The following is a 12,887-nucleotide window of genomic DNA, read 5'->3' as shown; positions in this document are numbered from 1 at the left end:
GAGTTTCACTTTGTCGCCCAGGCTGGAGTGCAGCGCAGCAATCTCAGTTTACTGCAACCTCCGCCTCCCAAGTTCAAGCAATTCTCCTGCTTTAGCTTCCCAAGTAGCTGGGATTACAGGTACGCCCTACTGTGCCCAGCTAATTTTTGTATTTTTAGTAGCGATGAGGTTTGCCATGTTGGCCAGGCTTGCCTCGAACTCCTGACCTCAAGTGATATGCCCAACTTTATTATTACTTCTTTAGTATCAAGCAGACAGAATTATTTTCAATCTAGGTATATATAAATAAATATACATACATTAAAGTAGTATCCTACATTTTCTTCTTCTATTTTGTAATTTTGTTTATTGTCATTTAGATTTCCTTTGATTTTTTTAGGCTATGAGGCAGAAAACATTTTTTAAAAATGGATAACCAATAGTCCTAGGACCATGTATTGAACAACCCATTCTTTCTCCAATAGTCTATAATATCATTTTTACCACATATTCATAGTTTCCACCCTTGCTGGCTAAGTGAACTTAAAAGTTATTGTATCTGTTTCAATTTCTTCACCAGAAAGTAGAGATAATCGTTCACTTCATAGGTTTACTCTGAAAATTAAATAAATTAAGCACCTAAAACAATATCTGACACACATTTACACTGATGATCATAATTACCAAAAGCCCACAAATGCATAGATGTTTCTAGACTCCCTGTTTCCTGAACTGACATGGTGCTTTAAATTTCTAACAAGTTTCCTGACAGGACCTTCTTTTTCCAAAATTTTATGACTATCATTTTATCAGATAGGTTTTCTTACCAAAATGCCAAGTTTTCTACAACACCACACTAGAAGACACTGACTTTGAGAAAATTAGTAAATTCTACAAGAGTGACTAGCTCCATCCAGAAAATACTGTTTCATCTCATGTATTCAGATTTCACTTTATGTCCTTCATTAAGACTCCAGTAGCTCACCAATATTTGTTATATTTATTCCTAGGTAGTTTTATTAGAGAAAGATTTACCGTATATATCAGAATTTAAATTGCACATACTCTTTGCCTCGGCAATTCCATTTTTAAGAATCTGATATGCAATAATAATATATGTGTACAGATATAAAAAGGCTACTATTGCAACAGCAGAATCCCGGAAACAAACGTCTGTCAATAAAGCAAAGATAACCGAAACAGCGGCATATTCATAGGATGACAAACTATTCCACCATTACAAAGAAAACGGAATCAAAGCACTGGCTTATTAGACAGTTTTCCAAACTATCATGCTAAAACAAAACAAAACATAAGTTGGAAAATTATTGTTGCTTTTTTTTTAACTGAGGGGGGTGGGGAAAACAAAAGCATCATATGTAAAGTATTGACTCCAGGCTGGCTCTTAGTAAGCATTTTAATCACCTTCAAAAATTAAATGTGACCTGGGCAAACAGCTCACTGAATATTGTTTCATTTCACTTTTTTATTTATGGCCTGTTTAAATTGAGGTGGCTCCATAATACAGCATGCTAAAAAATAAGCTTTCAACTTGCATTTTACTCGTAAATATTTAGAACGCAAAAGTCCCTACAATATAATATTTAACCAGCGATGCTTTTCAATATCCCATACAAATCTCAATACTGTAATTCAAGAGGATAAGTACTAGTCCTACTAAATCACCTTACTTTGGCAAACCACTGAAAACGTGTTTCTCTCCATACTTGAAACAACCTTTTAAAAGTGTGTTGTCTCGCATATCAAGTGCCAGAGATCACACTTCAGGAACAAAGTGACGTTCTGTGTAACATGGAAACAAAGCCTTTCCTCCTAGGAAAGTTTAGAAGCCCCAGAAAAGGCAAATAATGGGAGTTTATTTTAAAACCAAAGCAAAATGTTGTCTTTTCTCCTAAATCTCTGGATCGAGTTTTACCTTTAGATTGTTCTTTCTCAATTTAAGGTCAAAAAGGTACAAGTTAAATTTTTCTTAAACGAAGAATACTATATCCCTTAAAAGAATCTATTCATTACTAAGTGTAACCGCTAGCTTCTTCCAGTCAGCAAACAAGCTTCCCTGAGAGTTCAAAAGTTGCAGAGGCATACTATTCCCGTTCCCAGATGTTACGAGTAAGCATTTCAAACAAATATACACACATGAAGCCACTACCTGCCCAAGTATCTCGATACTAATTGAAGTAATGAATTGATTTTCTCTTTTTAAAGGGGAGATTTTTACTCTTCACATTTCTGTATTTCTCTGTTTGGAATAACAAGTACTACTTTATGATAAAAAAATTAATATACAAAAATGGGAGAAGAATTCTAGCTTTTTTTTTTTTTTTAAGGAACTTAGGCTTTTTGATGTAATATATAACCCAGTTTCAAAGCACTGGAAAAATGGCATACTTCAGTGCACACAGGAAAAGTGTTACTTTTTTTTTTTTTGCTGAACCCACGGGTCTTTACTAATTTTTAAGAGCTCAACTTATTCTCCATTCGTAGGAATACTTTGTATTACTTTTGAGAGTTTAATTCAAGTTAAATTATTAAAAGCGTTAAGAGATTGGCTTTTTTCAAAGTTACCTTAAATAAGTAATACAGCATGAAAGAAAACCCGACCTACTACGCCTCACAGGCTGAGCTGAGTGTTTTGCAGTCTCAAAGCCTTATCGCTGGCGTGCGCATACCGCAGGGAGTGACATCAGATCGAAACTACAGGGTTTCGCCGGGGACCAACCACTTCTCCAAAGAAAGCAGCTCCCGGCCAGCTGGAGGTGACACCCCAAGCCCTGGCCCGCCGGGGCCCGCTCGCGGTCGCCGCAGAGCCCTCACCGGAGCCGAGTTTCTTCGCGCGGGACCTGTTGCGCGTCCCCGCCCTCGGCGAGCCGCAACCAGGCACAGGCGCCCACAGCGATGCACCTGCCCGGGACGGCGGCGGGCGCCCCGCAGCCCCCTCCCCCGCCGCCCCCGCCCGAGGGGCTCCCCGCGGCCCGCGGCGCCGAGCCAGCCCTGCCCACTCCGCCGCCCCGGCAGCAGCCGGAGGGGAGGGCGGGACCAGGGCCCGATGCCGAGGGGCGGGCGGCGGCGCTCGGCCCCGTGCGGCCCTGGCGGCCGCGGAGGCGCTCACCTTGGCGGCCGCGGCTCTGGCGGACATCTTGTCTCTCTCCAGCGCCGCGCGAGGCTCCTCGGACCCGAAACTCCGCGCCGCCGGCCCGCCCGCTCCTCACGCCAGAGCCCAAATAAACATCTCCCGAGAGCGAGCGGGGCAGGGGCGGGGGCGGCCGGAAGGGCCCGGCCCACGGGGAGGGAATTCAACTCGGACAAAAGTCCGGGAAGCGCCCGCCCCGCCCGGGTCTTCTCTACGGGGCGCGCCCGACCGGCGCCTCCCTCCGAGCGCGGCCACCCGCTCGGCCTCCCGCAGCTCTCGCAGCCGGGCCACGTCGGCCCCGCCCGCTCGCCCGCCCCTCGGCAGCACCCGTGGCCTCCCCGCGTCTCCTCAGAAGCCGGCTTCCGCACGTAACTTCCCGGGAACCGGCGGCTGCCCAGGAACGCGGCGTCGGCGGGCTGAGCCGGCGCCGGCAACTCAGCGGCCACGCAAACCTGCCGGCCCGGACCACTGAGCATGCCCGGCCCGACGGGGGCGGGGCCCGACGGGGCGGGGCGGGGCCCCGGCGGGGGAAGGGGCGGGGCGAGCGGCCGGGGTCCGACCCCGAGCGCGGAAGGAAAAGCCGGGTAACCCAAGTAACTTGGAAGACAGTTTCCGCTGCCTTGCGAGTCTTCCTGTTGTTTTTATCCAAGGTCCGGCAAAATCCGCCCCCCAGGAGAAAGCCCCTGTGCACCAAAGCTCTCCTAAAGAGACCTGTCCACTTGCTCCTCGACAAGCCACGCCTGAGCCCCACGCATGAGTGCGACTGGAAAGGCCGGCAGAGCCGATACCGGGCAGTTGTTTCCTTTACTGCAAACGGCATGGTCACGGCTGTCACCGCGTGCCTGGGCGTTGTTTCCACGGAAGGCGGAACGCGTTTTCTGCAAGGCGCGTCATGGCTTTCATCTCCGAGGAGCTCCAGCAGGGTCAGAAGCATTGCTCTCGTTCACCCGTGCCGACTGCCAAGGCTGAAACTGGTGGTGAGGTCATGGGCACCCGGAGGGAGCAGCCTGAGAAACACCCCAGAGACCTGTGACATCTCGGCCCACACCCCACATTAGGCCCCAAGGTACATCCAAAGTCTCTTTCCCGCCCATCTAGACAGGATTCTTAAAAATTTATTTTTGGCCATCAAGATTGCTGAAGTTCTTGTTGACTGAACCGGTCAAGCTGCCCTGCATTTTAAACGCTGTCCCTCCAACTCAAAATTGGGCAGAAAAGGGTATAAACACGTTCAGTCCATGGTCCAGTTTAATCAGCCACTACACAAACTTCCCATAATGCTGACGGCTTTGCTAAACACTAAGGAACATGGTAAGAAGCCATTCCTAGCCTCCCTGATCTACACTTGTAAAATGTAAAGGTCTTCAAAAATGCCAGAAATTCTTAGTAACATCAATGATAACACCGGGTATACTGCCACAATGGGCACAGAAGAAGTGGGAGAAAGCATAAACATCAGGTTTTAGACAATGGTTTTCTCTTTAGAATTCAACTGTATGAAAAGAACAAATTTAACAACGAAATATCTGTATAAGATACGTGTATATCAATTAAGGCTTCGGAGTAAAGTACGACACATCTTGCAACCCAAAGCTATCTGAACTAGAAAAGAGCCTTCTGCAAATCAAACTCTTATTCCTTTTTTTCTTCATAAAAATGTTGAAGTCATTTTTGTTTTAAAGTCATATTGTAATTGTTTTGCTTTTGGACAAAGTATTATTTATTCTTTTAAGAATTGTGGCTAGATGTAGTAGTAGCTCACACTTAAAATCCCAGCACCTGGGGCCGGGTGTGGTGGCTCACGCCTGTAATCCTAACACTTTGGGAGGCCAAGGCAGACAGATTGCTTCAGGTCAGGAGTTCAAAACCAGCCTGGCCAACATGGTGAAACCCCGTCTCTACTAAAAATATAAAAGTAGCCAGGAATGGTAGCTGGTGCCTGTAATCCCAGCTATTTGGAAGACTAAGGCAGGGGAATCGCTTGAACCTTTGAACCTCGGAGGTGGAGGTTGCAGTGAGGCAAGATCACACCACTGCATTCCAGCCTGGGCAACAATAGCAAAACTCTATCTCAAATCATCATCATCATCATCATCATCATCCCAGCATTTTGGGAGTCCAAGGCCAAAGAACCCCTTGAGGCCAGGAGCTTAAGACCAGCCTGGGAAACAGTGAGACCCCATTCAAAACAAATTTTAAAAATTGACATTGTGATTAAATCTTGTGCAAACACCATGTAAAAAGGCCTGGGAGGTATTTTTAATTTTAAAAGGTGGTGATTAAAGACCTTTCACATTATCTTCACCATTTAAGAAGATGTTCAGTGGCATAACCTGCCTAGAACTAGGTGTGGTGCCTTTAATAGTACCTAAATCTAGAGACAGTATCTACAGACGCACTGACATTTTTCACTTTTCCTCATTTGTCACTTTTACAAGTTGCCCAATGTATAATTTAAATGCTACATTGCTCACCAATTACAAATAGTTATACATCTGATTTGCCATGGTTTAAGAAATGAAATCAAGCAAAAATATTTCGTCTTGAGAATACTATTCTTTAAAAATTATATTAACAAAGTATTTCAGTCAATAATAGTATTGCTTTAAAATTTTTCAATGGTATTTTTAATATCTAAACGGCATAATAAAGTATGTTCTTTTCTCTAAATAACCAAGGGAAGGTTTTTATCATTTTTAAAATAAAGATAAAACACTGTTGCCAATTAAGAACAAAGCTCTATTCCTACAGTTTATTTTTTGGGTAGATGTTTTGAAAACAAGTGGAAAGCATAAAACATAATCTGAAAGAATCGCCCCTTTAACAATTAAAGAGTTTACCCATGGAACACCAAAAAAGTATTTTCTGACTTTTATGCTTCCACACGCAAGCCATCATAGATCCTCTAGATAAATATGGGAAGAAATACAAGTTAACTAGGGATTCTCATTCAGAGTTACAATAATGTTGAACCATGAATCTCTTCCGATTGTACAGATTTATCTTATTTCTGATCATCTGCAACTGAACAGGAAACTGAAAAACCACAACACTTACAAAGACAACTTCCTGTGGGATTTTTGGTGTCTGCGGCTCAGAATGAAAAAAGCATTATGTATGCAAAATCTTTATATGTTTTAGATAGAACTACTTAATAAAACAGCCTTGACCAAATAACTGTATACACACCTAATTTATATATGTGTATATTTATGGTTTTAATTCAAAAAAAGATCCTTACGAAAGCATATTTATGTTATTTTTATATGAACTGTGAGTTTATGCTTGACATGCAAAGAGGAAGTATTTATTCATGGTAGTACAGCACGAGGCAATCTCGATAATGTCACAGAAGAGAATCTATACAAAACACTAGAAGGAGAAGCACTTTATCAAGACATTATAACAACAAAAATTAATCCAGATCTCACTCCTATGCCATATCATTAAGGATTTTACAAATTGTTACAGCATTTTCCTCTGCCAACAAAGTCATATAACAATGTTAAATGGGGGAAAATGTCTTTTAAGGCTCATAATGTTTCTAAATTTCATAGACCAGTAAAAATTTGAAAAACATATTAGAGGTGTAATATAGGAGTACCAACTTTTTAATCTTATAAAGTAAAAACATTTTAAAACAAACATTATTAACTGTATATGTAAAGATAATTAAAATGGCAAATTTATATTATGTACGTGTTACTGCAATTTAGAAATACAACAAGAAAGCTATTATCAATGCCATTTCATTTTTTTTTTTTTTTAAGAGGGCAGGCGCAGTGGCTTATGCCTGTAATCGCAACACTTAGGGAGGCCAAGGCAGGTGGATCACAAGGTCAGGAATACGAGACCAGCCTGACCAACATGGTAAAACCCCATCTCTACTAAAAATACAAAAATTAGCAGGGTGTGGTGGCTCACGCCTGTAATCCCAGCTACTAAGGAGGCTGAGACAGGAGAATGGCCTGAACCTGGGAGGTGGAGGTTGCAGTGAGCCAAAATCGTGCCACTGCAGTCCAGCCTGGGCAACAGAGTAAGACTATGTCTCAAACAAACAAAAAAAAAGAGAGAGAGAGAGAGAACACATAAACACTAAAAAACAAGTCTTTTTTAATTCACTTCAAAATACATAAAGGTATTTCTCAAAAGAATTCCTCCTTTGGGGCCACCCTTCCCACTGACTAGGGCAAGGTGGAGCTTTCTTTTTTTCAGGGTCCCAAATATTGCACAACCAGGCAGATCAGCTGCTCCATAAACCCATGGCTATGGAATCCAGGCAGTCTGGCACACAGGCCTCTGGCTCATCTCTGAGCGGTTTGTCCTCCATTCTTCATAGCTCCTCCACTCTGATCTATACTCTCCCATGATTCCTTTAAGACCCCCTCCCCAGCCCAGGCAAAACAACTCCTCTCATAATCCATAGAGAAAACAGACATTAAGGAGTAGAAACTCCCTTTCCTTCCCGCCAGGAAAAGCATCTGCTTTTCCTCTCCATAACCCGCAAAGGGTTGCGCATCCCATCTGGGGGGGCTGACCCTCTCAGTTGTGTCCTCTTTCTCTGTCATCTTCATCCTGTCATTAGCTAATGAATTCTACCTCTGAGAATTCAAGTTTCCTCTAGTGTTTCTCTTAAACACAGTCAGTGCTCCCCAGGCTGCCTACCAAGGTGTGCACTACTGCAGGTGTACAAGACCCCAGTGCAGAGGGCTTGCAGTTGGGGTTTAATGTGGTTGCTGTCTTGAATCTTAAGGACTTTCGTTTTGGATTTTGGTTTTGTAAGTGAAGGACAATGGGAAAATGAGGCACACACTGGGAGACTGGAACCTCTGCTGTCACAGGGTCCTGATACCTCCTAGGAGGGTATCTGAGCTGCCTGCTCTCATAGCTCTCGATAACCCTGCTGGTTGTCTCCCTCCTTGCTCCACTGCCTGAGCCAAACGGGATCCAAGCAGAGGGTGGGTTTGAGTATGTATACCCACAGCGCCTTGAATGCACAAAAGCCCCAGACAAGCAGGATCACTTTCTGTCTGGTGGCTGCCTGGTGGGAGGCCACGTCTTGGTGGGGGTGAGCCTCTAGCCCAGCCCAGATCCTAGATCCAGTCATGAAGGCTTAAGGATCCTTTGTGGTTGCCATCTGCTGTGGGTTGGAACAATAGGCCCATGGCTCAAAGTTCCCAGACCCTGTCCCCAGCAGGGCATTTAGGTCAGGAGGTTTGAATGAATGTCATCACAGCAAGCTATCAGGCCCAGCACACATTAGTGGGACCCCAGGGCCCTATGGAGGGCCTATACTTGCTCTGATTACCCACCTCCAATCCCCTAAGGCCCCAGGGCCAGCGTGTTCCCTGCCTGGGGATGGGATCCTCTCTTCCTCCTTCCAGCCTTCCAGAGTCTGGCCGTGTTCAGTCTCTTGCAGCCAGCTTGAGGCATCCTCCAGGGACAAGCCACAAAACATAGACTGTGAAATTTCAGTGACTCCTCATGAGTTAAATATTCTGAAATTTATATTTAAAACTGGTGTTGCGCAATATAAACAGTAAAATTCATGCTGAAAATTCACATTTTTAATTTTTCTTTACTCTGAACATGAAATCGTGCATAAAAAACACGACAAGTCAGGATGGAAACCTTGGAAGTAAAAAAAAAGCTTTATGTGCACCTTTAATGACACTTTTTTCCTACCTTTGAAGCAAAGGACCCCTAGCTTACAGAGGCAGCTCTGAGTCCACCTCTTCCTGCAGATACTGTTCTGTCAGCTTGTGACAAGCTTCTCAAGAGCCGTCTGCCGCAACTAGGTCTTTCTGTTGTGAATGCACGCCCAGGTCTTTTGGCATTCTTCCCCCTCCCCACTTTAATTTCACAAGTAATACCGGCATACATTCCTTCTGTAAAAGATTGATGCAATTGGTATATTTTTTAAAGTCCAACAAAACAACATCCACTGCATTCCCATTCCTATAATTACCCAGGAATACTATGATCTAAGCCTAACTAGAGAGTATATTTCCAGATCACTTTCTGTGCATTTATTTACATTTTGTGTGTGTGTGTGTGTGTGTGTGTGTGCACATGTGTGTGTGTAGAAAGAGAGAGACAGTGAAGGAGAGAATATAAGAATGTATGGTTTTGTGTGTGTGTGTGGTTTTTTGTTTGTTTGTTTGAGACGGAGTCTAGCTCTGTCACCAGGCTGGAGTGCAGTGGCACAATCTCCTCACGGCAACCTCCACCTCGCAGGTTCAAGTGATTCTCCTGCCTCCACCTCCGGAGTAGCTGGAACTACAGGCGCACACCACCACACCCAGCTAATTTTTGTATTTTTAGTAGAGACGGGGTTTCACCATTTAGCCAGGCTGGTCTTGAACTCCTGACCTCAACTGATCTGCCCACCTTGGCCTCCCAAAGTGTTGGGATTACAGGCATGAGCCACCACACTGGGCCCGAATTCTAAGTCTTGGCTCTTGGTCAGCTCTATGTGTGTGTGTTGAGTACATTTTATTTCAGAATCAGTTTAGTTTTACAAAAAAGTTGCAAAGATAGTACAGAGAGTTCCTGTACACCCTTCACCTGACTTCCCCTAAGGTTAATATCTTGCATAACTATGGGACATTTGTTAAAAACTAAAAGATTAACATGGGTGCAGGATAATTAAATTACATCAGGTTCTGCCTATTTAAACTCTTTAATTTATCTTACATGCTTCCAATTTTGCCAATGTCTCCTACTTGCCAAATCTTGTGAAAACTATTTTGGACATGTTATTTTTGAGCCTCTGGACTTTCATAAGCTTAGGTGTGTGAGGGTGCCTGGAGGAAGCAGAGCAGAAATCCAGAGTCACAGAGGGGTCCACGTGGAGTTCCACATTTCTGATTCAGTTTAAGAAACTTTTTTCCTCTTACTCATCTTTGTGAAAGAACTTTTGTGAGGCATTTTCTGAGCCTCAAACACTAAGTGGAGAGTAGAAGAAATTTACATCTCTTTAGATTAGAGACTGTCCTCCCAAGATGGCAGGGAGTGCCAAATTTATTGCATAAAAAAAAGAGATACGTTTCTTAAAAGAAGCAGAAGACTCCCCCAAAGTATAATGTTTGCATTTTTCTTACAATGTGTATGTTATAAAACCTTCATAATAAGTCTTTTAAAACAAATAAATGTACAATACAGAAAAGTTAGAACTTTGTAAAACACTGCATTTAAGAACAGATAAGTGTATTTTTAATTTTTAAAATAAGTTTTAAAGGAGAATAAATACACATCTGTAAAAAGAAACACTGGAAGGAAAACTAAGAACAAGTAATAATGGTTACTTATAGAGCAGACAGAGGGTAGCAATGATATGAGACTTTTCTAGACATGCCCTATAAACCACTTTGGCTCTGGAAGCAAAAATATCTTCATTTTAAAAATATACGATGGCCGGGCGCGGTGGCTCAAGCCTGTAATCCCAGCACTTTGGGAGGCTGAGGCAGGTGGATCACGAGGTCAAGAGATCGAGACCACCCTGGTCAACATGGTGAAACCCCGTCTCTACTAAAACTACAAAAAATTAGCTGGGCATGGTGGCGCGTGCCTGTAATCCCAGCTACTCAGGAGGCTGAGGCAGGAGAATTGCCTGAACCCAGGAGGCGGAGGTTGCGGTGAGCCGAGATCGCGCCATTGCACTCCAGCCTGGGTAACAAGAGTGAAACTCCGTCTCAAAAAAAAAAAAAAAAAAAAAATATATATATATATATATGATGAAATGAAAAAAGAAAAAAGCAGTCTCTAAAAGCTGAAAACAAATTGAAGCAAGAAAATTAATATACATGAAATCAGTGACCTAACTATATAGAGAAAAGATTTCCAATGACACTAGCATATTCTAATGAAAACAGCATTGTAAAAAAATCTTAAATTTAATTCAGTAGTCTTTTAGTAATAATATAGCATTATTACTTTGAAACTGCTCTATATATGTGTATGAGTACATTAACTAATATAAAACTGTTACATATTCATTAGTGTGTCATCTAATATGTAATTACATGTCAGGATAATATTTATAACTGTATAATATATATGATATATTGTCTAATATATGATGTAATATATATTAGTATGTTTTACATATATTAGCATTAACACACATCAAGTTATATGAATATTACCATACTATGCACATAATAGTTTTGAAGTTACATATAAATATATAAGAATTATAAAGTAATATTAACGTTATTATATATTAGTGTATAATAATGCTAATATTACATATTATTACACTAACATATATTAATATATGTTAATGTTGTTAAAAACCAAGATTTCCTGTTTAAGAGAAAAGAGAAACAAATATAAAATTTAAAAAGTTAAGTAAAAATTTTGCAATTCTAGTTTAAGTTGAAAAATTCAGTATAACTTTTTTTTTTTAAATATAATTCCCAGTTCTGGACATTGAAAAGGACTGGTAGTAATGGAAGCTCAGTGGCAAGGAGCACTCCTGATGTCCATATTGTAATCTCCAGCCAGGAACAGCTGATAATCTTGGGACATTCTGGGCCAGAAAGCAAGGAAGTTCTCAAAGAACAATGAGTCCAAAGGATACAGAAGCCAACAGTAAGTAGCTCTTATTGGCCAAAGATGATACAATTTGATCCTGCAGGAAAAAAAAAAAAAAAAAAAGGAAGAAAAGAAAAAGAAGGCACCTGACTGAAACCCTGAATTTCTAAAACCCATTAATTCATAATAACAAAAAAGAGCAGGAAAGCAAGAGAGCCCCCAAAACGAACAACAACCTACAGAACACCCCTGGATAAAACTTGGGAACCAAGTCCTTACTCTGTAGCTGTCAATTAACAGGGGAGAATATATTTTGTATTAACTTTATTTCAGGTAGCCAAATAACTCTAATTGCTGAAGGAAAGTTTTTCTTAATAAATCTGAAAGGAATTACAGAAAACCATCATCCTGTACCATTTAATGAAATAATAGATGCAGGCAGTGATCATCAAAGAATCAAATGATCAATCTTAGCATCACTAAAAGCAAGAAAAGCAAACATTTATGTCTCCCATGTGAGGCAATTAGAAGCATACAGTACTATCTATGAAGGATTCCTGCCAAAAAATGAAACCTGAATGAAATCCAGTCTATAGGGCTAATGTGCATAAGCAGAAATAGAAGAAATGAAGGTGCAAGTTAAATGACTCCAAAGGCAAGCTTAACAGACAAATATGGGAAGTTCTATATAGAAAAACAGACCCCATTTTTAAAACAATGTAATAAAAAAAAAAAAAAAAGAAAAATGGGACTGCTGTGGATTTTTTTCATATCTAATCATTGTAGGCCAGGCGCAGTGGCTCACGCCTATAATCCCAGCACTTTGGGAGGCTGAGGCGGGTGGATCACCTGTGGTTGAGAGTTCTAGACCAGCCTGACCAACATAGAAAAACCCCATCTCTACTAAAAACACAAAAAATTAGTTGGGCGTGGTGGCGCACACCTGTAATCCCAGCTACTCAGTAGGCTGAGGTAGGAGAATTGCCTGAACCTGGGAGGCAGAGGTTGCTGTGAGTCGAGATCGCACCATTGCACACCAGCCTGGCAACAAAAGTGAAACTCCACCTCAACAACAACAAAAAATCTACTCATTGTAAAATGACACTTTAAAGACAACTGGAAATCTGATTATGGACTGTTAGATGGTATCTAGATGTGACAATGGCATCATGGCTACATAAGGAAGGGACCCCTTTTTTAGGAGATACATATTGAAATA

The 12,887-nt window shown here is 41.8% G+C and overlaps 1 protein-coding gene across 10 annotated transcripts in view; it reads right to left on the bottom strand.

Annotated features, from left to right (window-relative positions):
• TJP1 (tight junction protein 1) overlaps positions 1-3,511 on the bottom strand; it is a 115,785-nt gene extending 112,274 nt beyond the window's left edge. For 8 of the 10 annotated variants that reach the window (XM_032259916.1, XM_032259918.1, XM_032259920.1 and 5 more), the window contains exon 1: positions 3,110-3,242. In XM_032259916.1, coding sequence (XP_032115807.1) covers positions 3,110-3,136 — 27 coding nt within the window. In that variant the 5' untranslated portion in view covers positions 3,137-3,242. Of the gene's footprint in view, positions 1-2,565; positions 2,602-3,109 lie in introns of those variants that run through there. The other 2 variants (XM_032259922.1, XM_032259917.1) reach the window with 2 other exon arrangements.
• Between the last annotated feature and the right edge of the window lie 9,376 nt (positions 3,512-12,887).

The sequence above is a fragment of the Sapajus apella genome, unplaced genomic scaffold (genome assembly GCF_009761245.1).
Source record: "Sapajus apella isolate SASKATOON/1434 unplaced genomic scaffold, GSC_monkey_1.0 scaffold113, whole genome shotgun sequence".
Taxonomy (NCBI): Eukaryota; Metazoa; Chordata; class Mammalia; order Primates; family Cebidae; genus Sapajus; species Sapajus apella.
Note: the sequence above shows the minus strand (reverse complement) of the source record. Positions and strands in the feature narration are given on the sequence as shown.